The sequence below is a fragment of the Orycteropus afer genome, unplaced genomic scaffold (genome assembly GCF_000298275.1).
Source record: "Orycteropus afer afer isolate SDZICR_OR568_19922 unplaced genomic scaffold, OryAfe1.0 scaffold00135, whole genome shotgun sequence".
Classification (NCBI taxonomy): Eukaryota; Metazoa; Chordata; class Mammalia; order Tubulidentata; family Orycteropodidae; genus Orycteropus; species Orycteropus afer.
This window is the reverse complement of record NW_006921722.1, coordinates 7,310,708-7,333,994: the sequence shown is the minus strand read 5'-3', so window position 1 is coordinate 7,333,994 and position 23,287 is coordinate 7,310,708. Positions and strand designations below refer to the sequence as shown.

At 53.8% G+C, this 23,287-nt stretch overlaps 1 protein-coding gene across 1 annotated transcript in view; it reads right to left on the bottom strand.

Moving 5' to 3' along the window:
• Nucleotides 1–264: 264 nt before the first annotated feature.
• Nucleotides 265–23,287, bottom strand: part of EZR (ezrin) — a 24,883-nt gene continuing 1,860 nt past the window's right edge. The window contains exons 2-12 of the mRNA XM_007945272.2: nucleotides 17,594–17,689; nucleotides 16,445–16,719; nucleotides 15,648–15,731; nucleotides 14,606–14,752; nucleotides 8,991–9,087; nucleotides 4,324–4,487; nucleotides 3,807–3,937; nucleotides 2,778–2,938; nucleotides 2,294–2,386; nucleotides 716–964; nucleotides 265–429 (exon numbers count right to left, since the gene is read on the bottom strand). Coding sequence (XP_007943463.2) covers nucleotides 265–429; nucleotides 716–964; nucleotides 2,294–2,386; nucleotides 2,778–2,938; nucleotides 3,807–3,937; nucleotides 4,324–4,487; nucleotides 8,991–9,087; nucleotides 14,606–14,752; nucleotides 15,648–15,731; nucleotides 16,445–16,719; nucleotides 17,594–17,689 — 1,662 coding nt within the window. The remainder of the gene's footprint in view (nucleotides 430–715; nucleotides 965–2,293; nucleotides 2,387–2,777; nucleotides 2,939–3,806; nucleotides 3,938–4,323; nucleotides 4,488–8,990; nucleotides 9,088–14,605; nucleotides 14,753–15,647; nucleotides 15,732–16,444; nucleotides 16,720–17,593; nucleotides 17,690–23,287) is intronic.

Here is a 23,287-nt window from a genome sequence, read left to right as displayed (position 1 = left end):
ACTCAGGCCTGTTTGGCACTAGGATACAATTGGGATAATAAACCAGGGATACTTCCCTTGGTCCCAGCCCCAGAGCACTCCCACTGAAATAACTACTCGCTTTCTAAAGAAACTGCAATAGGATGCGGGGGTTTCTAGATTTGGAATACTAAAAAAAAAAAAAAAAAAAAAAAAAAACCACGTATGTTAGGTGTCTGATAGTGACTCCCAGACGTCATCACACTGGACCTGCCTACCCACAGTCCTGCCCTCCGCACCAGGCGTCTACATGGCCTCGAACTCGTCGATCCTCTGCTTGGTGTTGCCCTGCCGGATCTGCCGCAGCGTCTTGTACTTGTCACGGCCTTGCCGCATGTTCTCATTGTGGATGATGTCGTTGTGGGTCCTCTTGTTCTCATCTCTGGCCTGGGACAGCTCACTGGTCAAAGTCTGCAGCAGGAGGGAAATGCAGTCAGGCATCTACCCTGGGACACAGGTCACAGGGGACCTCATGATCACAAAGGAGAGGCCACCCGTCCCCCTGCCCCTTGTGAAAAGCAATGACGGGAAGAGTGGGCACTGAGTGGAAACTGCTTGAGGGAGAGACAAAGCCAGCGTGCTGTAAACCTTGGGTGCCGCGTTGCTCTGCTGTTTGCGTTACGTCCACCTTTGCCTTCCACTGGGGTCCTGCATCACCCCCAACCCCACTCCTCCTGCAGCCCCGCCCGGCTCTCACCTGCAGCTGCCGCTGCACGCGCTCGTTCTTCTCGGCCTCGGTGATCCGCTTCTCCTCGTTGCGGTCGTCCATGATGCCCTCGCTGGAGAGCTCCGCGCTGTAGCCCGTGTACTCGGTGCCCTCCTCCTGCAGGTGGTCTTGGACGTGGTAATTCACCGGCTCGTACACGGGGGGCGGGGGCGGGGGCGCCGTCATCACCAGCTGCAGCTCTTCCCTGGTCTTCACCAGGTCGTCCTGGGCCTCTTTGGCCTGTGGAGGCAGAGCCAGGCTGCTCAGTGGCCCGCTTTGGACCCTGGCCAGGATCACAGAATCCTGCCCGTCACCACCCTGCCCTGACCAGCAGCTGGCAGGGGTCACTGTGTGGCCAGCTCGGGGCCCTGGCTTCTATCCATCATCTCCGAGCACCACCCAGAAGCGGTGATACTGAAAGCTTCACATCTTTTAAGCACCGTAGCTTTTTTTCCGTCTGTGACCCCCAGGTATGCATGCTGTCTACATTTTTAGGGAAAAGATTAAAGGAACAAAAATGCTTCAGCAGGGGACCCGCCTGAGACAGCCACTGACTTTTTGGAGTACGGCCTGATGTCTTTCCTGGCGCAGGCACCTGCTGCGTCCTGCGTAAGCCAGTTTCTCGGCCCTCAGAGCCTCCCGGATGACCTCATCAGACAGACACAGACCCTGACCCATGCCAACCCGGGAGGGGAGGCTCAGTCTGTGTCTGCTTTATAACCACCTTTATCCACCAACACTTTATAATGAGGGCTTTCTCCAAAGTCCTTTTGTTTTTTCAAGAACTGAAGTGTTCTGTGTGTCACTGGGGCGGGAGGGGTGGGGATGAATGGGAAGGGAGAGGCCCCTGTGGACAAATGGGACACTGTTCCCAGACAGGCACATGCTGTGGGAGTAGAGAAAGGCCAGGCGGGGGTGGAGGGGAGCGTGTGTACCGAGAGCCACACCTCAGGGACGCACCTCCCACTGGGAACGCAGGACGAGGCTGACACAAGCCCTAGGGACAGAACCAACCCTACTTCTCATCACAGGGACAGGGCACTCAACCCCTGGCCGGTCCTGGGCTATCCAAGTGGTCTCTAATCTTTGGAGCACCTGACAGGTCAGCTATGCTGGTTACTCCCATTTGACAAGGAGGAAACTGAGGCCACTTGGCCCTGGTCATACAGTTAGGCCTGGACTCGCCCAGACCTATGAAAGCCAAGGTTGTGGGTCTACCCACTGTGCCACCCTGCACACGTCAGCAGGAAGGCAAGGCAAAAACTCAGTTCTGGCCCTGTGATCCACTGCTGGGTGTGCGGGCGTAATCAGATTTAAATTAGCTCTGGACAGGGGGTGGTCAGCAGAGTTTGGGGTGGCCAGGCCACATGGGTGGAAAGAAAGCAGCAGCTTTGTTCCTCTGCTTATCCAAGCGTGCACTGCCCTCACACGCAGAGCAAGCCCATTGCTCCGGGGAGTTCCGCTGAAACCATACAGTTGGTGTCTGCGGGTCAAGCCACCCCGGCCCCACCCTGCCCCTTCCCTGGCCCCGCCCCAGTGGCATGGGGCCCTAACCGACGTGCCGCTCACCCGGTGCTGCCACTCTTCCACCTCGTCCTCCTTGCGCCGCCGCGCCTCCTCCAGCAGGGCAATCTTGGCTGTGTATTCGGCGAGCTCAGCGGCCTGGTGAGGGAACCCAGAGTGATTTCTAGAACTTTCCAGAGAGGTCCATTCATGAATGCATTCACACCAGGGGCCATGTTTAGATGAATGGCCACCACTTGTGACATGCTGCATCCCCTAGATGCCCCCTACTTGCTGACAAACAGTGTCTATGTGCGAGTCAACCAGGCTGCAGAGAGATCTCGTTTTCCTCTGAGCCACTATTTCCGCCTTCCATCACTGGCTACAGCAGGGAGGCTTGGGCCCAGGCAGGGGATGGCCGGCCACTCTACACCTGCCTGTGGATCGCTTTACACCGCAGACAGCCGCTATTAGAAGGCAGGTGTCACTTCTTCAATCCCCAGCAGCAGCCTTTCCATAATTCAGCATCCTGAGACCCAGCCATTCCTACCAGCTGCTCCTGGCTCTTTATCTGATCCACAGCCTGTCTCTCCAGCTCCTCTTTGGCCCGCAGCGCGGCCATGCGGTCAGCCTCCAAACGCTCCGCCTCCTCCTGGGCGCGCTTCCTTTCCTCCTCCAGCTGCAGGGCTCTCTGGATCTGGTCAGAGAGTTCTAGAAGACACAGGCAGAGCTGCTTAAGTACCAAGCTGCTTAAGGACCCTGGAGCCTTCACCTTAATCCCAGCCCAAGTGGCTGAGCGAGGTCATGGGGGATCACTCAAGTGCCAGACCCAGTTCCAAGGGTATAGACCAGACCTCCCTGGGTAAGACTTCTACCGCTGACATGAAGTCAGTGCTTTATGGCTCACTCCAGTTGTGTGCACGCTGACCAAGACTTTTAAACACACACAAAGCTGGCAAAGCATGGCTCTCACCAGCCAAGTAGTGGCGATTCACACCCCTCCCTGAGCAATCCTTTCTGCACTCAGCTTGGCAGGTAGACACGCTCCGCTGATGAGCAGTCACCTACACCCCTAGCAGACCAGGCCAGGGCTACAGGGGGTCCTTGCTGGAGTTGATCCACATGGGGTGGGCTGGAATGACTGAGTGCACTCCAGGCTTTGCTTCCAGAGTGCTGAGCCCATGGCCGGTGAGGGAAGGAAGGAAGACTCACGTGACACTCACTAGCTTCTATCAACCTTAATACCTGCATCAGGAGAATGGAGTAATGCAGCACTTAGCTCACAGGATTGGAGGGGAAACTTAAACAGATGATGAAAGAAAGCACAGGAGATGCTCTCGGTACCTGTTAATGTCTCTAAGGGGTAGGGGGTACGTCTAATCCACACGACCATTCCATCACCCACGTTTCCAAGTCTACATTTTCGGGTGCCGTGTACATGTGTGTACACGGTCTCTCCATCTGGCTCTAAGTACATGTTAAAGCCCGACCCCAGAACACAGGCTGGGGGAGCACGCGCCATCTGTTGGCCGCCTGGGCACAGGTGCAGCGGCCTCCCTCCCGGCGGCCCGCCCCTCACCTTTCTCCGCCTTCTTGGTTTTCTGCTCGTAGTCCTGCAGCCTCAGCATCAGCTCCTCCTTCTCCCGTATCATCTGCTCTTTCTCTCTCTCAACTGTTTCTCTCCTCTTCTTCTCATTCTCCAACTGCTGCCTGTGAACAGGAGGAAGACAGGCAGGCGACTGAATGCTGGCACGCTTCACTGTTACCCCTGGACTCCAGAAGGACACTTGGGCTCCTGTCTCTCAGTGAAGCTGTGTTCCAGGGTCCAGGACCTAGACCTGGCCTGGAGGCCACACCACACCCATCCTTGGGATGGTCTGTCGGTGGCAGTCAGCATTCCCTGCCCTCCACTCTGCGGCTTGGACAGCCCCACACTCATCTCGCGCCCAGAGAATCCCACTCGCAGGCCCACCCCCAAGCCCCAGCTCCTCAGCTACACAGAGTAACTTCACGGGACCACAGCCTCTAGAGACCCAAACGTGCTCCTGGACGGCAGCCCGCTGGACGCCCTGGGCCGGGCAGGCCACCCCACTCACCGCTCCAGCTGCTTCTGGTGCTTCTCCTCGCGGGCCTGGGCCTTCATCTGCTGCACCTCGATGGTGTCGGGCTTGCGACGGCGCATGTACAGCTCGTGGTTGCCCATGCAGAGTTGCAGGATCCGCTTGTTGATCCTCAGGCGAGGGGCGTAGAACACGAAGTCCTGCAACAGTGAGCACGGCACACTGGAGATGGAGCCTGGAGCCAAGCCCTGGACCTCCCGAGACGGCGAGATGCCAGAAACACAACTCCTCCTCGCACTTCTCCAATGCCAGGGGGGCCTGGGTTCTCAGGGCCAAGCAGAGGGAGGGCGCGTAGCCTGTGTGTGCGTGTGCGAGCACTTGTGGGGCCTCTAGGGTACACGAACATGTGTGTGAAGCTCTTCCTGGGCAAAGACTCTCAGTCCCACGAAACCCGATGGCAGCCAAGCTCGGTCCTGCCTCGCCTTACAGCTTCACTGCAGTCCTCTCCAGCCCCAAAGCCACTGCCCTCGGATTCTTGCCTGGACTGCTGCCCCCGACTCCTACACCACTTCCCTCGTCCTCTCTTTCTACACTGCTCCCGGCCCGCCTGGTCCAGGCACACACACAAAAGGTCTTCCGCTTGGCCGCAACCTACCACCTGCTCACCTGAACCGGCCTCTTCTCTCCTGCTCTAAGCATTGCCTCCAACAGTCCCTTCACTTGGCACCTCCATCCTCCGCCCCCACAAACCGAAGGACAGCAGCCCCTCCATCAAGGTGCTCGGCTGAGAACCATCACAAGTCTTCTCATGGCCATGCCTTCTCCAGTGAGGTCCTCAAAGGGGGTGAGTGCCACAGCACCACCAGCCTGCTTCTGCTGGACCTGTCCAGGCCACCTGTCTCCCTGAGTGTCCTGGAAAGCAGGGGCCCCCCACTTCCGCAACCCAGGGCCTGACCACTGACAGCAGCACCGCGTTTGCGCCACAGGACCGTGAGTCACTCAGCACTCTGAACCCTGACACTCCGACAATAAAACAAGGGCCACCACCGTCTAAATGGGACTGTTGAGGACTCAATCAGGTAGCACTTATGTGGCACCTGGAATAGCATCTGCACCGATGGAAGAGGGCTGACACACAGCATGGCCACTCCAGGGTTGCTACTTGCCTCATGAAGCCACCGTCAGAGCTGCCTTCTTGAGGAGTGGCCTGCAGAACTGCGGCCCCAAGACCACAGAAATTGAGAGCCCACGTGACCATCATTTCCCCCCAACCCCTAGTCACTGTTCGTCCCTCAGCTGGCAGGACTATGGTTTAGGAACTTGAGAACAAAGCTTATTTTAAAAAGCCCTGTCTGCTCCCTCTTCCTATTCCTCCCCTTCTCTGTTCAACCATGGAGCCCTGGGCACCCAGATTCTCACGGGGCAGGGTAGCTGAGAGACGGGAACACTGCTCCAGGCCCCTGGGCAGCGCCTGAAACCTGACAGAGGTGCTGGCTAATCCATAGGCAAGCGGCCTCCGGTCTTTGGGTCTGTCCCAGAAGTCCTGGGATGGGCGGCGATGACAGCCCCGAGCCCGGGGGTGGTGCTGTCTTTGGGGTTTCACGCCCTAGTTATGAAGTCGGGAACCCAGGGAGGTGCCTGAGGAGCTGAGAGAAGCAGGTATTTTTATGACCCTGCATGACTGCCTCTCAGCCATGCTAACAAACAGGTCCGGACCGTGAGTCAGAGGAACTTTGAAAGCAATTGGATTCAAATTCCCCTTGCAATTGGATTCAAATTCCCCTTGCGGGGCAGGGGGTGGGGGAGTGGGGGGAGTGGGGTAGTAAGTGGGATAAAAAAAGACCACAAGGAACGGAACTGCAAGTTTGTAGGACAATCTGCACCACTACCAAGGCTAAGGCCCAGACGTCCAGTCACTTACAGACAATTCCCGGGAAGCACCGGGTGGGAGTGGAGAAGCCCGCCACCGCTCAGCTGGCAAGGGGGGCAGGTGGGAAGGAAGGATGTCATGGAAGGCCTTGGAAGGAAGCCGGACTTTAAAAACATCTTTAGTTAAAATCAAGTCCCTGACTTGTGCCTCGGAACGCAAAACTGTGACAGTGACAAAACCTGGGGCGGGTTTTCAAAAAATCAGGCAGTGGATGGGTGTCCTAAAAAGGAACGTTCGTGGGAAAGGAAGCAAGTCCCTCAGAAGGAAAGGGGAGATGGCGGAAAGGCAGCAAGCGGAACTTCCCGGACCTGCCAGGCAGGTGGCTCTGTGCTGGGCCACACGGACTGCCCTCCAGAGCTTCCCCAGGCCCAGAGCTGGAGGGTCTGGGAGGCCCACCTAAAGGGGCAAGGCAGAAGAGGCTCCCCAAAGTAGGTCACACTCAAGTCCAAGTTCATTTTCCAACTTTTCAGAAGCAGTTAAATAGTTCCCAGCCTCTTCCATGGGCCACAGAACACAAGGCCTCCTTTCCAGGAGGGACCCCAGGACAGGCCTTGGACACCTGTGGTATCAAGGTCACACCTGAAGTCCGGTCGTGGCCCCAAGCAGCCGCATCCAGCCTGTACTTTGTGAAGGGGACAGCCTGCCATGGGGTGGAGGGGACAATGGCTGGCTCGTCAGCACACTGGAGACGCCCGTGGCGGAGGGGCAGCACTAGATAAGGGCTGATACGCACTGAGGCGTCAATCTCACCCTTTGGGGTTGTCTACCTTTTAGGTAAAAGTTACAACTTGAAAATTTGGATTTCTACTGCCCCAGGTGACAAGGCTGAGGCAGGGCAGTGTGGCAGAGGAGGGCAGTGGGCAGACACTCCCACTCCGCCTCTTCCCCCAGCTCCCCGCATTCCTCAAGGGCTAAGGCCTCTTCTCCTCCCCTCCCCCGTCCCCCCAGGACTGTCCATCTTGTCCACTAGAATGCAGGTGTCAGGAGGGAAAGGACTGCCTGGTTCTCGCCATGCACACAATTCCTAGAAAAGCACCCAGCGCGTAGTACGCACCCAGCAGGTGTTTTTCTTCTTCTTCTTTTTTTTTTTTTTTTAAAGAGACGGCTCCACATAACATTACAATATAGTGAGAGTGTATGGGTAACTCAACCAGACACTACAGATGCCTTTGCCTGGGACTTAATATGAAACCGTCTGTCAGCTTTTTAAAAGCTAAGCTTATACATAACAACAACAACAAAAAAAAAAAAACAGACTTCAGTATTAAGTTCTCTAGTCTAGGATTTGTTTGTATTGTCAGTCATTAAATTTCTTTAAAAAAAAAAAAAAAAAAAAGATCTGGAAAATTAGTACTAAGACACAAGAACCTAGTGGCCTACACCAAAGGGATTCCAGGATTTTCTTGCTCTCCTAATGGCCCCAATCCTACCTCCTTATGTAACAGGGGTACACTGTGACCCTCAGCTCAGTGATGCTGCAAGTCACTGTGAACTGTTACCATGGAGCTTGAAAGCCTGTGTTAAATAACAAGTTTAATTTGAAGTAACTGTGCAACTACCCATGGAGTAGGAGTCAAGAGTTCACTAACAGCAGGAAACATTTTCAATAAAGAAGAAAATACTTAGATAAACAACCTCCCGACCTGCTGGGTTTGAATTACTCTGGCCTAACCCCCACGTGGGGAGAAGTAATTGGGCAAGAATACCTCCAACTATTCTGAGTGGGTTTGCCATCACCAAGTGGTGCCCAACCCAGGAATTAGGGTGGCAGATACCAGAGGCCCGGACTACTGCCTATTTTTGCCTTTCTAAGCGTAACACTGTAACCAAGGAACAAAATTACATGAGAACACAGAGTCCTTTCCAATCTGTAATTCTGGTGACCTTCAGATAGGCTCTAAGGAAGATAACACAATTCCTTCAAGTGGTCATCTTTAAAGAACTAGATTTTTGATCAGAAATCAAAATCCTCACTCATTGTACCATACTCCGTGGCATGTACACACGTCTAAGCACATCACAGCTGAAAGTTCCCATCTTGGCAGAATAAACCATAACACCCCTACCAACTTCCGTCCTGAGATACCGGCTGATGGTCTGTGCTCTCCAGATCCCAGGCCGTCCTCTGCAAGGCAACCCCACCTGTGCCTTCTCCCCACCAGCATGGCGTGAGTGAAGGCACAGATCTCTGAGGACCACAGGGAGGCCAGGGCAAGGCTGAGGCCAGCGATGTGGTGGTCGCCACTCTGACTCTTGTCACCTGGGGAGGCCCCAAGGACTGCTCTAGAAGGCACAATGTGGCCCTCAAAGCCTGTGATTTGCAGTGTCCCCAGGGCAGTAGGGAGAGGCTGCTGAGCCCCCACCAACAGGTGTGTGTCTGCAAGTGGGCTGGCATGCCCATAACCGTCTCTCTCAGAACCTGGGTGTGCCACACCAGAAATGCACTATTTGGGCACAAGCTTCTCACGTGGCAAAGGGCAGTGAGCTCAGGCTGTGCAATTTTTTCATAAGGACCCCACTCTCCAGAGTCAGCGGCTTTCATGGGGCCATCTCCATAGGAACCCCTCATAGTGTGGTCACGTGTGACAAAGACAAAGGCACCGTTACCCCAGAGTGAGCCATGGGCGACCTTTCCCCATGCAGGGGGCTAACCGAGCATCGCTGGCTTTCTGTCACTCAGATGGTGATGTCTGAGTGGTCACCCTGCCTTTCACTTAGCTCTGAGGCTGAAGCCCAGGATCCTGCTGAGAGCCTTACTGCTGAGAGAACTTACAGGCGCCTTCTTGTCTATGGGCTTAATGACAAACTTCTTGTCATTGAAGGAGATGTTCCTGATTTCACTCCATGGGAAGCCGATCTTTGGGGTCAACCTGAGGTTAAAAACAGAGAAAGGATGGTTACACACGTAGACAGATACACATGTGCCTTCATTGGCTGAGAGAGGTTTGCAAATCTACTCTTAATTTCAGTTCCATTAAAAACAGTGTGAAGCTAACCCCGGAGGCATCCTGTAATGTGTGCTGTTAAGTAGTTCCCACCTGCCCTGGGTCCAGCCAGGAAGCTATTTGCAAGGTTAAAGCACTGTGACTGACCTTGACCCATCCCCAACCCCCTCCTCGGGTCCTGCCTGCTCCCTGCTCCCGGGTGCTGGGCTTGGCATCTTGACGTCAACTCCCGTTCCTGACCTGGCAAGTCCTTCTGCATCTTCACTTCTCAGAGCCACGTTAGCACATTATCCTCTGGTCCCTGATGCCACCTCTCCTAGAGCCCCTCCCTGCTTCACCCTGCTAATCCATTTCCTCAGCCATCAGTTCACTACTTTCTTCCCAAAATGCAACACCGCTCCCCAGTTCTACAAGATAAAATCCATCTTCCTTAACATCCAAAGAGCTTGCTACCATGGGCCCAAGCCTCCCAGTTCGCACCCTTCCTTGGAACACAGTGCTCTGCCTACCTGCCTCTCCCCGTCCCTTTAGGCCTGATCCACTTTCCCTCCTTCAACTGCCTGTCTCAGTCCTCCCCTGCGATGGGAAGAGGAGAGGACAGGAGGCTGTTGGAAGCACTTTCTCTAGCAGGCACTGTAACCTCAGGAGCAGGGAAAGTTCAGTGCAAGCTGTTGGCGCCATGCCACTCAAACTCCTCTCACGGCTCCTTAAACCATCGCATTCTACTAACTGTGAACACGGGGAGCTAAGTGCTCTGGTGGCCTGTGCAAGGCCTGGGCTTAGCACGCAGCTCTACTGTTACACCTGTGGTCACCATGTGTCAGAACTGACTTGACACACGGACACTGTTCTAAATGTACTGGCAGCTGCTCAACCACCACTCAAAGACATGGCCTTCAGAAAAAGGCCTCTCCCCAGACCACAAAAACTTTCAATTCAGAGAACAGCAGGGTGGGGCAGAAGTAACTGCCTACCGAGGCGTTTTAATGAAAACTGATGGGCACTGTTCATGTTGCTGTGACTCGTGAGGTCACAGGCAGGTTAGGCAGTGGGCATGGTCACTGAAGGCCAGGAGTGGGCATCTCGGGCCTGCTGGGCGGTTTTGCTGCCACAGCGGTCTGCAGGTTTGACCAGCGGGCATCACATCATGGGCCTGCCTGTGACTTCATGTAGCTTGTTTTTTGGGAAGACGTCCTTTTCCCTAGCTCTGTCTACAGGATCAGCAGTCTCCAGCTCAGCACCCAGCCAGCGTGCCGCACAGCGCTCCAGACAACAGGCAGAAGGCCACTCTGCTCTTTCACGCTCAAGGCTGGGAGGCCGACTCTACCTGCAAAGTGGGATGCAGGCTTTTTGGAGATGGAATTTTGTTTTATGGGTCTGCAGGAGAGCCCAGCATGGCCTCTGGTCCTGCCAGTGACTTCAACGAATGTTGCTGCCGATGGTGATGACAGAGGGCCCCAGAACCACGCTCCTGCTTCTGGTTCCCAGCAACCCAGGCAGCCTGGTGGCCAGATTCCCGCCCCCCAAACTGCGAGGGTGTGAGAACAAGTACCACCGTCTGGTTTCTGTCCAGGTCTTGCTGAACTCATCACTGATCCCAGAAACTCAGACCTACGAGCAGGACAGGCACCTTTTTCTCAAGGACTGGGAAGCCTGTGACCTTGGCCTCCAGCCCTCCACTATCTGGGGTGCCCAAGCGTACGCCCCTTCAAGACTCTGAATCCTCATAAAACAATTCACAGCCACTCACCCACGATGACAACACCAGGGATGAGGGCCAGCCCTGCAATCGTGACTCATGGAAGAGTTCAAGAGCCTCTTTCATTCTTGACCTTTGTTGAAAACAGAAGGCTACGAGGATGAATTCTTTTTTCTTTAAGTCAGCAGTTCACACACATAAGATATGAAGGCTTTGCAGAGAAGACCACTGAAGGGTCTTAAGTCTGCCCTTGCCAAGCCACACATTAAACAAAAAGGGAAGATTCTGGAGTACCAGGAACCAGAGCCCTTTGGAGCCGGTGGGAGATGCTGCTGGGACGCCTGTGTTGCCAGAAGCTCAAGGAATGTGAGGGTCACGCCAAGAGGGCTGGGAGCCACCCAGAGAGGCAGCTGAGGGCCAACAGCTTGAGCAACAACTCTAACAGTAAGAGTCTAACCCGCAGACTAACACCATCTGCAGGAGTCTACGTTAACCTACTACAAGAGGATGGGAGAGAGTGGTTCCTTACAGTGAACTCCAAGCGATAAACAAGAAAGGACTGATGAAAAGAAAACCACAGTAATGAACGTTTCAAGCACCACTCCTCAACAGCTGTTGAACACTGACAAGAGAGAATGGTAAGAAACAGGGTATTTACATAGTTTCAAGGTATCTCCCCAAAGATACTTATCCATTACTCAGCTCCTTTCCACCAACTTGTCTTCACAGCAAGTTTCCCTTTAAAGGGTTAATCAAATGACCTGCTGGACCCTCCTACCTAGAGAGGCAGCTGTACCAAGGGGTGAGCCCACAGAGGGGAGAAATGGGGGGCGGGGGGGCGTGGCACACACTCGTTGCTTATAAAGGAAGAATGTGGGGGTATTGAGCTCTTTTACAAGTTTTTGTTTTGTTGTTAGGGTCTGAGTATGCCAGGTCGACCTGAACTTTCTCTGCTCATCAGCTTATAATGCCTGCCAGGGAAGGTGCTGGCCCATCCCTCCTATTTACCCCTCCTCTTCTGATCAAGGCTCTAAGGAGAGAGAAAGACAACCGCTCTCCATCATGCAGGCTCCCCTTTAACAGTTATGTGTGTGATGGAAGAGGTACCAGAGACGTTTCCCAGGCAGAGCACGTGTGCAGTACAGAGGGTGCACATCCGTGGGATCAGGGGTCTACACCTGCAGATGCCCTAGTCCGTTAGCCCTCAACTCACCTACTACACCAGCGTCTTACCGAGCAATGAATCACAATCTCTCACCCTGGTCTGCGCTAAACTAACAATGACCCAACACACCACCACTCAGGAGCTCGGGCCTGTTAACTGCCAGAGGGCGGGCTGAGCACGGTGCATAACTGGGAACAGGACGCGACCTTCACTGAGGACGAGAGGGAGGCAGAAAGGGCAGCTCGCTCAGCACCCAGCCCATCCTCTGGGGACACACAGAGGAGAACTGCCAGCTTTGTGGCTCAGCAGCGAGGAGAGCAGGGGAGGAATGGGACCGAATGGAGCATGGAAAGGACAAACGTTTCCACGAGGGCAGCTGTGAGCTGGCTGGCGTTGGCAGGCTGCTGCCTATGACTGTTTCCTGCAGCCTGAAAAACCTGTTGGGACAGTCTCGGCCTCAGGTGTGTTATAAAACCTGGTCATTCAAGAAACCGGTTCAGAGACTGCTGTGAGTAAAGACATTCCCAGGAAAACACCACAGGGCATGGAGGAACTTGGAGGACATTATGCTGAGCAAAATAAGTCAATCACAGCATGACAAATATATTAGTTCATTATCGTAAAAAGGCAAGAAAGGGTTTATATATGGAAGGGAACTTTCTTTGTTGGTTACCAGACGTGAGAGGGGAGGGGAGACTGCAAATAAATAAATAAAGAGTATTGGGGGTGGGGGGGTGAGAAGACATTCCCAGGAGACACGGTCAGTTCTCTGACGTGTGTGCTGTCCTGTACCACGGCTGCACTAACGGACCGCTACCCTCTGCTCGTGTAGAGGGAGGACCCAGAATCTGAGTCAAGAGTTCCTGTACTTCCCACGCTGCTCATCTCTCTCTGCCGACCCTGCTCCTTGGGGGACAGGAGTGAACGTTCTTTTCTTGGTGACTAAATGGTTAAGCACTTGACTATTAAGCTAAAGGCTGGTGGGTTCAAACCTGCCCAGAGGCACCTCAGGAAAGAGACCTGGAGACCAGCTTCCAAAGGTCACACCTTAAAGACCCTAAGGAGTGGTTCTATCTGGTTATCGTTGGGTCGGGATTGACTCGACGGCAGCCAATAACAGCAGCTTCTCTGAAGAGGTCCTGGGGGTCTGGGTGAGCAGAATAGCAACCATCACGTCAGGGACCAAACATGACCTGAGACCTCACTGGAGGACCCCCTTGTCCTACGGACACAGCATCTGTTCACTGTGGGTCCAGTGTCGCCATTTCGACAAAGCCTCTGATACAGGTCCCACCCTGCCGGAACGAACTCTTTCCACGCTTCAGGCCCGGCAAGAACGCACTTGGCAGGACAAGCAAGAAATCCTTCATGGGCACGTCGTTTGTTGAGAATAGTGCCACTCCCCACATTGATTCCAGAGAACAGGTGCCTGGGAGCCTGAGGCGTGGGGAGCTGTGAGCAACATCGCAGGAGAGGCAAGACTCACACAGGAAGTGTGGGCGAACCACTGCCTAGAGATCAGCGTGCCACAGGGTGGGCCTTGGGAAAGTGGCCTGGTCCCGCAGCTGCAAGGGCCCCCTTCCCGTTGGGGCAGCTGCTGCCCTTTGCCCATCCCCTTTTCACCGACAGCCTTCATGGGACGTTGAGGGGACCTTTCTGAGCCCTAACCCTGCACACTTGGAGCTGCTTCCGGTCTGAAGGCTCCAGAATCGAGGCATTCTCCTCTGAAAGCGGGGGAGCACCCCAGGAAACCCTCGCTGCCTCCCTGAATCAACAATGCTGTGTATACCCGGCTGCTTGGGAGGCCCTGATGGTACAGTCACGTGCTCGGCCAGAGCACCTCAGAAGAATGGCCTGGTGACTCACTGCTGACACACAGGCCACTGGAAAGCCTGAGCCTGGTTCTACTTTGCCTCTGGTGGGCAACTGGTTAACCAGCCCTTTGGCAGAAAAGACGAGTGTGCATGTGTGTAACCAAGGGATGGGCGGGGAGGCAGGCAGGCCCACATGCCCACCAGTCTGCCTCAGTGCTTCTGTGCTAGCAAGCCTCAAGCCACAACTGAAGATCATGAATGTGGGCCAGTTAGGTTCCTTCTCCAAGTTCAGTGGGTTTAGCGTACATCAAGGTGACTGTTTAGAATCTTGAAATGTCTGGCAACACGACACACATTCTTGGTGGAATTAGCGCAGGCTTCCAGGCCCAAGGACCACACAGGTACTTGGCCTCATGGCGGGGCCTGTGTGCAGCTGCGGCCCTCATCCCACATCCTGATCTGGTTCAGAGACGGCAAGGTGCCTGCCACTTTCTTCTTGCCAGGCACTCGGTGTCACAACCCACCATGCTACAAGAGCTAGTGAACAGGCTGTGGGGACAGGAAACAGCTCCACCTGTGCCCCACTGCCCACAGGCCCCACACCAGGGTCAACAGCCCAGAGAGACTCACAGCTTGGGTCAAGAAGGTGCTCAATAAAGAACTCAAAAAAGCTTAATAAAGAGTCAAAAAGTAAACTGTGTGCCTCCACTGTCTCCCGGGCCCACCACCCACTCCACAAAAGCTAATCATCGCGTTTCAACTCACTTATCATCTTTTTCATAGATGTTCAGCCCCAGGGCATCAACTCCAAGCCAGAGGTCTGTTCCTTTCTTATTCTTTATCTCAAAGTAGTTGATTCCATACATCTCCAGGTCCTGGGCAATCTTCAGGTACTCCAGCATGGCGTTGTCTCTAGTTGGGGGCAGTCAGATGGGAATGGTCATTAGTAGAGCTCTCTAGCCAAAACAAGAACACCTTCGGCAACATTTACACCAAGCAGAGCTTTAAAACAAAGAGGACAACGTAAGGGGCAGGAAAACTAGATGAGTGGACACGGGACACCAGAACGGAAATACTGAGACACGTTGTGAAGAACATAACCACTGTCGCCGATTAATGGAATTGCGGAGTGGCAACCTAAACTGTTTTGTAAACCTTCACTGAAAAGACATGAGAAGTTATTTTCAAAACAAAAAAATGCCAAGTGGTATAGGATGCACTGAGAGCCATGCGCTCAGAGGTGCTGTCTCCAACCTTCCAGGTCAGGACGCCGACAGTAGCCAGGGTCAGAGCAGCCAGGTCAGCAGACCCAAGGACCAGCCCCGTGGCCATCCTGCCTCATGCTTACTGCACGGGCTCACTTCCCAGCTTCTGAAAGAAAAGGGGCTGGCCGGCAAACACCAGTTTTTGTAGAGACAGAAGATTCGCCTCCTGAGTATTAGTGTGAGGCATGACCTTTCTCTGGTCCATCTGTGGGCCAGACCAGCATCTCTGACAGAGGAGACACAACTAACACCCTCGTCCCTTGGCTGCAGGACTCGCTCCTGACCAGAAACAAGCAGTTTTACACACAAACCTTCTCGCTCCTAAAAGAAGGAAGGGAGAAAGCTTTTCAGACCTGAAGGCTTTCAATGAAATGGCCTGAGCACCTGGCTTCATTTAAGGGGAAAAAAAACACTTCCAGTTTCTGTAACTTAACACCTGCTCAGGCAGGCCCTCTGGAAGCCCTAACGGGAGTCACAGGACAGAAGATGGGAGTCACATGACACAAGACAGCAATGCCCCCGATCCAGCCCGCAGTGCTCACCTGACCATCCCGCGGTGCTCGGCGTGCCACACCTGAATGCGGTCCTCCCACTGGTCCCGCGTGAGCTTGTGCTGGTCCATCACTCTGTGAGCGGAAGCAGAGCACACAGTCACAGCACCCCCCCCCCCACCCGCCGGTCTCTGCTCTGTCTCCACTGATGCCTCCATAACCTGGAAGGCTAGGACCCCCAGTCTGTCATTTAAAAAATAAAGGTATTTCACTTAAAGCTAAAAACCAAGCTCACTGACATCAAGTCAATTCCAACTCCCCCCATGGGGTTTTCCAAGGTATAAACCTTTATGGAAATAGATTGCCCGGTCTTCCTTCTGCGGAGTGGCTGGTGGGTTTGAACTGCCAGCTTTCTGGTTAACAGTTAAATGCCTTAGGCACTGCACCACCAGAGCTCCTTAAAAGGCCTCTTTTTCCAGAAGGAGTCCTTGTACCACACAGCCTGTTAACCAAAAGGTTGGAGGTTTGATCCCATCTAGAGGCATGTAAGGAGCTCTGGTGGTAGTGCCTATCTGACTGCTAACCAGAAGGCTGGCAGTTCGAACCCACCAGCCACTCCTCGGAAGGAAGACTGGGCAATCTACTTCCATAGATACCTCGGAAACCCTAGGAGAGGTCGCCATGAGTCAACTGACTCAATGACAATGAGTTTTGGGTTTTTTTTGGGAGCACCGCCTGGAGGAGCACTTAGCCTTAACCCTGTGCTATGCTCTGTCCCTGCTGCTTCTAACTCACACCTTGGAGGGTGGCACAGCTGCTCTTGCACCAGGCTGACAACCTCTGCTCACCTTTGGGGGATTAAGCGCTCAGAGTTGAGGTATCCGGACTTGTGCACCTCTTTGTTGTAGTCCCCAAACTTGGCCTGCACTGCGTAAGACCCCAGGAGCACCGCCGTCTCAGGGGGACAGTAAATCTCATCACTCAGAATTCCGTCCTTCACTTGGAGGAAGAAGAGCTTCTGGGTGATGTCCTGAATGAGCTCTTCAGACACATCCTCTGGGTAGAACTTGGCACGGAACTTGAACTGGAGGGGGTTCTCCTTCCTCAGCTCCTGGGCAGACACCTGGACCACAAGCAGAAGCCGTACTTTCATTACGGATCCAGCAGACAGAGCCCTGCCTTCCCAGACACAGTGATCAGTCACTGACTCAGAAGGCCCCGTGGGCCAGCTTTCAGAAGGTAACCCTCAGAGTAGTATTCCTAGCACGGAGACAGACGTGGCCAAGCCTAGCAACAGCCAGTTACAAATGCACCACCTCTGCTAGATCCAGTCCCCATTTTCTAGGGCCCATGCCATCAATCCCACAGAAACTCAAACTCAGACCCAACCTCACCAAACACCCTGGGATCTAGAATCCATCCATAGGGCCAGAGTCCGGCCCCGGACCAGGGAACCTACTTCCAATAGCTCGTCACTCTCCTGCACGCTCACATCCCCAGTAGCTCTCCTGACGTGTTGGTAACATGAGGGAGACTGGGGGCTTTGGGGGAAAGGAATGTTTTTCAAAAGGTCTGGAGAAAACAAGCATTTAGCTTCTAGCTTTTCATTAAAGTTGCTGTATGGAATTATCCAGTCTTTAGTGGTGGAAGATAATCTACCACAGGTTCCAACAGAGCAGTGACAGGCACCTACATAACAGTGGGTGAGTCATGGTTCAGAAGATTAACAAGCTTGTTGAAAAAAATCGAAGGTCAACTGAAGGCTCAGCAATTAGTTGCTGCACTGTGCCAATGACCGAGGAGTAAAGAGAAATGCCAGGATCTCATGTTCAACCAATATCCCTGCTTACTGGAAACCCATGAGCTTTCTATCTGTTCAAACTTTTAAACAAAATAAACAGGAACAAAGCAAAAGGCAGAGTGAAGTGCTGGATTCCAATGTCAACAGGGAGGACCAACACCCAGTCAACAGCCGTGAATAGTTAACCCTGACTCACCTTCTTATCGAGTTTCAACCAGGTAGGAAATCCTTTATTATCCACATACTGGAGGCCAAAGTACCACACTTCCCGAAGGCCAATCGTCTTCACCACCTGAGAGAGCGAGAAGCCAAGACAGTCACGAGGAAGTCTCCCAAGCGCACACTAGCCCTCTTCGGCCAAACCAAGACAGTCACGAGGAAGTCTCCCAAACGTGCACTAGCCCTCGTCCACCCCAGGGCTCTATCCACCACAGGCTCCCAGAACTTTGTTGTTGTTGTTGTTAGGTGCCACTGAGTCAGCTCCAATTCCTAGCAACTGTGTGTACAACAGAACGAAACACTACCCAGTCCTGCGCCTGCCTCTCAATCCTTGCCATACCTCAGGCCACTGTTGCAAGCATTGTGCCAGTCTATTTAGTTGGGGGCCTTCCCGTTTTTTTGCTGACCCTCCACTTTACCAAGCATGACATCCTTCTCCAGGAAATGGTCTCTTCTGACAACATGACCAAAGTAGTGAGACAAAGCCTGGCCATTCTTGCCAGGAGCATTCCGGCTGCACTTCTTCCAGGACAAATTTGTTAGTTCTTCTGGCAGTCCACGGTACTTTCAGTGTTCTTCGCTAACCCAACTCAAACTGATAGACGGCAGTGGTCCCAGAACTTAGTGGAACTTAGTCCTCGAATAACATATTACCAACGGAGGCCCCGAGGCCATACTTGTGACTGAGTTTTACTACTTGAGTGGACTCAGCGTTATCTTACAAAATCCTCCCCTCTAGCTGCAAGGCCTTCCTGAGCACACCCAGAACTGTGCTCCCCACATCCACCAGGGCAAGCACGTGTCCAGGCAGAAGTGTCACCCCTCAGGTCTGCCCACCTAAGAAAGGGGTTAAAGTTCCCAGTGGAAAGCCAAGGCGCCCCCTGGCCCTCATCTGGCTGCCTATTCCCATGTGTCCGCTCTTCAGCAGTTGAACCGGGACTCTGATTTAAGTAGGAACAGGGAAAGGGTTGACCCTGGGAAGCAGGAACCGCGGTGGCAAGCTTTCTGGGTGGGAAGACTGGCAACAGGAGGGGCTGGGGGTGGAGCCTGGCTTTACTATGTGCCACGAGGAGGCCGGTGTTCTTTCCAAAACCAACTCGCTGCCATCGAGCCAATTCCAACTCATAGCGACCCCCTTTGGGTTTCCGAGGTGGTAAATCTTTATGGAAGTAGATTGCCCAGTCTTCCTTCCACGGAATGGCTGGTGGTTTTGAACCACCAACCTCTGGTTAGCAGTCAGATGCCTTAGGCATTACGCCACCAGAGCGCCTTCTTTAGGCCCCAGAGATTTGAAATCTGGATATAGGGAAAGTTAGGCTCACATTCTAGGTCCTGGGAACTCTAGGTTTCACATATTAACCCACCTCCACAGTCCTAGAAAAGAGAGTCTCTCATGGTCCCCTGGGGAGACATCTCCAGCCTGGTGCTCTTGGGACACTTTTACAGTTGACCCCCAGTTCTAGGGGGCCCTGCTAGTTACACACTCGAATCCCAGTACTGGGGGACGGACCCAGTGGGACATTTGCTGAACAAACACAGCCGAGAGTCACTGGTGTTCACTCCCAGGATATGTAAAGTTAGACCTCCAAAAACATGTTAGCATTCTCCATGTTTCCTCATCCTTACGGCCAGATGCTGGCTGAAGTTCTAGGTGGCTCTGTTTATCAAAAGCTAATGGCTGACCTATTTATCCTCCCACCCCAGCCTACCCCCAAGGCCTCCAAGAGGGAAAAAGAAAAAAAACAACTACAGCAAAGCTGCTTCATCCCAATCAGGAAAACTAGGCTTACTCCACAGCCTTTAGTGAAACCCTGCCTTTCGTTTTTACAGCAGTGAAGTGTAGAGAAAGGAGCTCTGGTGGCACAGTGATTTAAGTGCTCAGCTGCTAACCGAAAGGTCAGCGGTTTGGGCAGACTAGCCTCTCCATGGGAGACAGATGAGGCCGTCTGCTTCCGTGAAGATTGACAGCCTTGGAGACCCTGTGGGGCAGTTCCACTCTGTCCTCTAGGGGCGCTGTGAGTCAGAACCGAACCCAGGGCAGCAGGTGTGGGAGTACAGAGAAAGGTGAATGCAAAGACCAGGTTTCGACCAGATCTTGCTGCTATCTCATTCCCCACACACCTCCAGCTTTTCATTTGGAAATGGGCAGGATAAACCCCGCCTCGCCACAGCTGTATGGAATGTATGTCGACTGTGTGTGCCGCGTCTCTCCGCATCTCTCCTACGCATCTCTCCTACGGCCGGGTCCCTCCACCTGTCCAGCCAGCCACAGCCTTCTCTGCTCTCACCCCCTGGAAGCGATGTCCTGCCCGCTGGGCTTCCCTCTTTCGTCCCCGTCAGACCCCCGCTGACTTTTAGGCCACAGCTGACTCGTCATCTCCCTCCACCACGAGGCAGCCAGCAGCTCCCTTCCTCTGGTGAATCGAACATTCTGCCTCCGCCAGGGTTCCATCGGCCACCCGCCCTCAGTCGGAGCACCTGTCCCAGGCCCCCTGCTCGACCTCATGTCTCATCAGTCGCCTCACAGTGAAAACCCCCTCAGGGTCTCTTTCCAGCCCCACGTCTCTCCCTCCCACATCTCCAAAATGGCACTGGAGAAGTGAACCACCTGTCTACCTGCAGTTCTGAAAAGCAAGCCGGAAGTCCTCCCTGAAAGGGATAATCTGCATCCGTGGAAGAATGCCCTGGCTGGCCCCTGCGTTGCCTCAGCTTAACCCAACACCGATACACACCATGGAAGAGGTCCCTGAGCAGGGGTGGTGGCTGCTCCCTCTGCCCCAGGGATGGTCTCAACCACACGCACTCAGAAAGCAAGAGAAAGGGCTGTGTCTACTCAGCGCGGCCTCAATTGCTAGCAAATACACTGAATCACAACTCAGAAAAACTTCCCTCTTTGCACTCAGGAGCCCTGGAGCGAGCAGGGCGCCCCCTGCAGGACAGTGGTGTTACCTGGGACACGGTACCAGCTCTGGGCCTAGCCATGTGGCTGCTGGCTCTCTCTGTCAAATCAGAGCACTGGACTGGAATCCAGTTACTTGATGCTCTTAGATAAAGAGACAACATGCTAGCATTCCAAGCTGGGGTAAGGGTAGATGTAGACAAGATTTAAGGAACAAATGGAATGAGGTATGAAGGGGTTAAATTCCCTTCAAAGTCTGTTAACCTAGTCCATGCAGGGCCTATACTATAGGACTGGAACTCTGGCTCATGAACAAGCTTCCCGGACCCATAACGCCTGCCCAGGTGTAGTGTCTAGTCATAACCTGCCTGAGTGCTGTGGCAGTGACCACAGACTACACAGCAGAGTGCTGCGTACCCTGAAAGGCATTCACAAGGAAACATACCCAGCTTGGTCCAGGGCCGAGCGGGGAGGAGCCTTAAGCAGCAGCCCCATTCAAAGCCCCAGCGCAATGTGACAGCAGCAGGAGGGGTTAGCGCTCGCTTCCCATTACGCAGGGAACGGAGCTCAGCTCTCCATCCTGCTCCCCTGTGCAGATGGCACGGCACCTTGGATAAACAGATGCACTGCCAACAAGAACAATGTAATTAGCGTTCAAAGAGCCAGCAGAGCTGACCTTGCGTTTGGTTTGGCCCTGGCTAGGTCTGTGACCGCAAGCAAGGCCTTGTCTCACTGAGCCTCAACTCCTTCATCCATCAACACACAGCGTATTAGACTGAGGAATCTCCAAGGTCTGCTCCAACCTGAATGTCCTCGGGTCATCTGGTGATTACCATTAGGGACAAAACCAGAGACGACCTTCAGAGGGCTTGGAGCCGCAGTCCTGCCCCAGAGGTGACCTTCAGAGGCTTGGAGCCGCAGTCCTGCCTGGTGGGGGCTGGGAACAGTGAGAGGAAGGGCAGGTGGAGAGCCCGAATCCCAGAATCCCCTAGTCCACTACGACTTCTGTTCCTCTTCAATGTGATTGGTGGTGGAACAGACCCACTTGCCTCGGCACTGAGCTAGAGATGGTCTGGGAATGGCGACTACAGTGATGTTCAGCCAAGCTTCTGCTCCAGTGAACCAATTCAAAGGAACCTTGTTTTCTGAGGTGGGGGCCCGGCAATATACTGCTCTAACAGGATGGTGGGTGGGAGGTTAATGAGTGCTGGAATGATCTGCAGTCAGAACTTATGAAGACTTGACGTGTTAATTGCATTGGTGTGTTGTGTGATTTTACAAACATCGTCCACATCGATTGCTATTGACTGAGTTCTGGGTTCATTTTTGTACACGTGTCAGCCCACAGCTCCATTTTACAGCTGAGCAGACAATCTCAAATTAGAAAACCACCTGGCTTTAAACCAACAGAAACCTGTCCAGATGCAATAATCTGGCACTGGATTTAGGAATAGCGCTCTGTCAATATGGCACCCTGGAATCCAAATGCTGGAATAATTTGGGGAAAGTATGCAGCCCAGTGCCGAGCTCGTAAGCATGAGGCACAAAGTTTCTGAAACCCAAGAACATGTGCATAAAGGACCTCAAGGTACGAAGGGGTCTCTCTCAGCTCCTTCTCCACCCCTGCCCCTTCCAGAGGCCCAGCAGGCAGCAGAGAGTGGCTGTTAACAGCCAACACTGTGTGCCTATATTACAAACTGTTTCAACAGCCTCTTCACCTAAGCTCTGAGGAGCAGGCAAAAAGAACATGGAAATTGCAGGCCGGGAAGGTCAACAAGGAATCCAGCTCACCTGTTACTGTTACTGATTAGTTTTCTCACTTAATGTAGAGTGTCCTAACCTTCTTAAAAAAAAAAAAAAAAAATGAGCCTGAAGAGGTCCCAGTGGTCTGCAGAGGACTGCCACTTGCTCAGAGAAAGGGGACACAGGGCAGCTGGAGTCAGGGCTCAGGCCTCCCGAGTCTGGTGTCCCACACTGTGCTCTCAGCTCACTTGCTCCAGGAGCCCCCCTCGCCCAGAGCAGTAAACACCTTATCCTATTTGGGTGAAGCCTCCCAGGGCTGGGCTTCAGACGAACAGCACCTCTGCCTTAATGGGCTGCTGGACCCCACCCACCCCTCACCCACCTGGGAACGTCAGCCCAGGGCTCTCCTCGGGCACCCCACGAGCTTCTGCTCCCTCTCGGGGTGACTGCTGCAGAGGGCCGCCCCATCGCCTGGGAGACTCGCCAACTGGGAGCTCCTCGTGCAGGTGTGAGGAGACGGGAGGAGTCGGAAAGCCTGCAGGTTTGCTAGAACTCTGTTCCCGTGTTTCCCAACCACCACCCTCTCAGCTTTCTGGGTTGGGTGCCAGGGCTCAGAGCACGGCTCCTCCTGCCAGAGTGTCAGAAAAGCATGTTCAAGCGGCTTGTCAACTCCCATCTGGGCTGTCTCCTCCTGGACCCCTGACCCCAGAGCAAAACCAACTTAGCCCAGGAAGAGAGACCCCACTCTCTCTAAAGTCTGGACTGACGCCTGCAAGTCCCCACAGCCTCCAACGGGGCTCTCTGTCCCTATCATTCCTCCCCGACTCTGTCCTCATGCTTGAAGAAGAAGCACATGGGAAAGTCTGTTCTGTGTTGCCCACTGAAAGCAGAGGCTTCGTAACACCTGGGTGAGCTCAGAGACACCCAGGGGAGCAGTGGCCGGGTGCCCGGGACCGAGGTGTCGGCTGAACACCGACAGCACTCTGCTTTCTCTCTTCTGCACCATCTCTCTGTCCCACTCAGCCCACG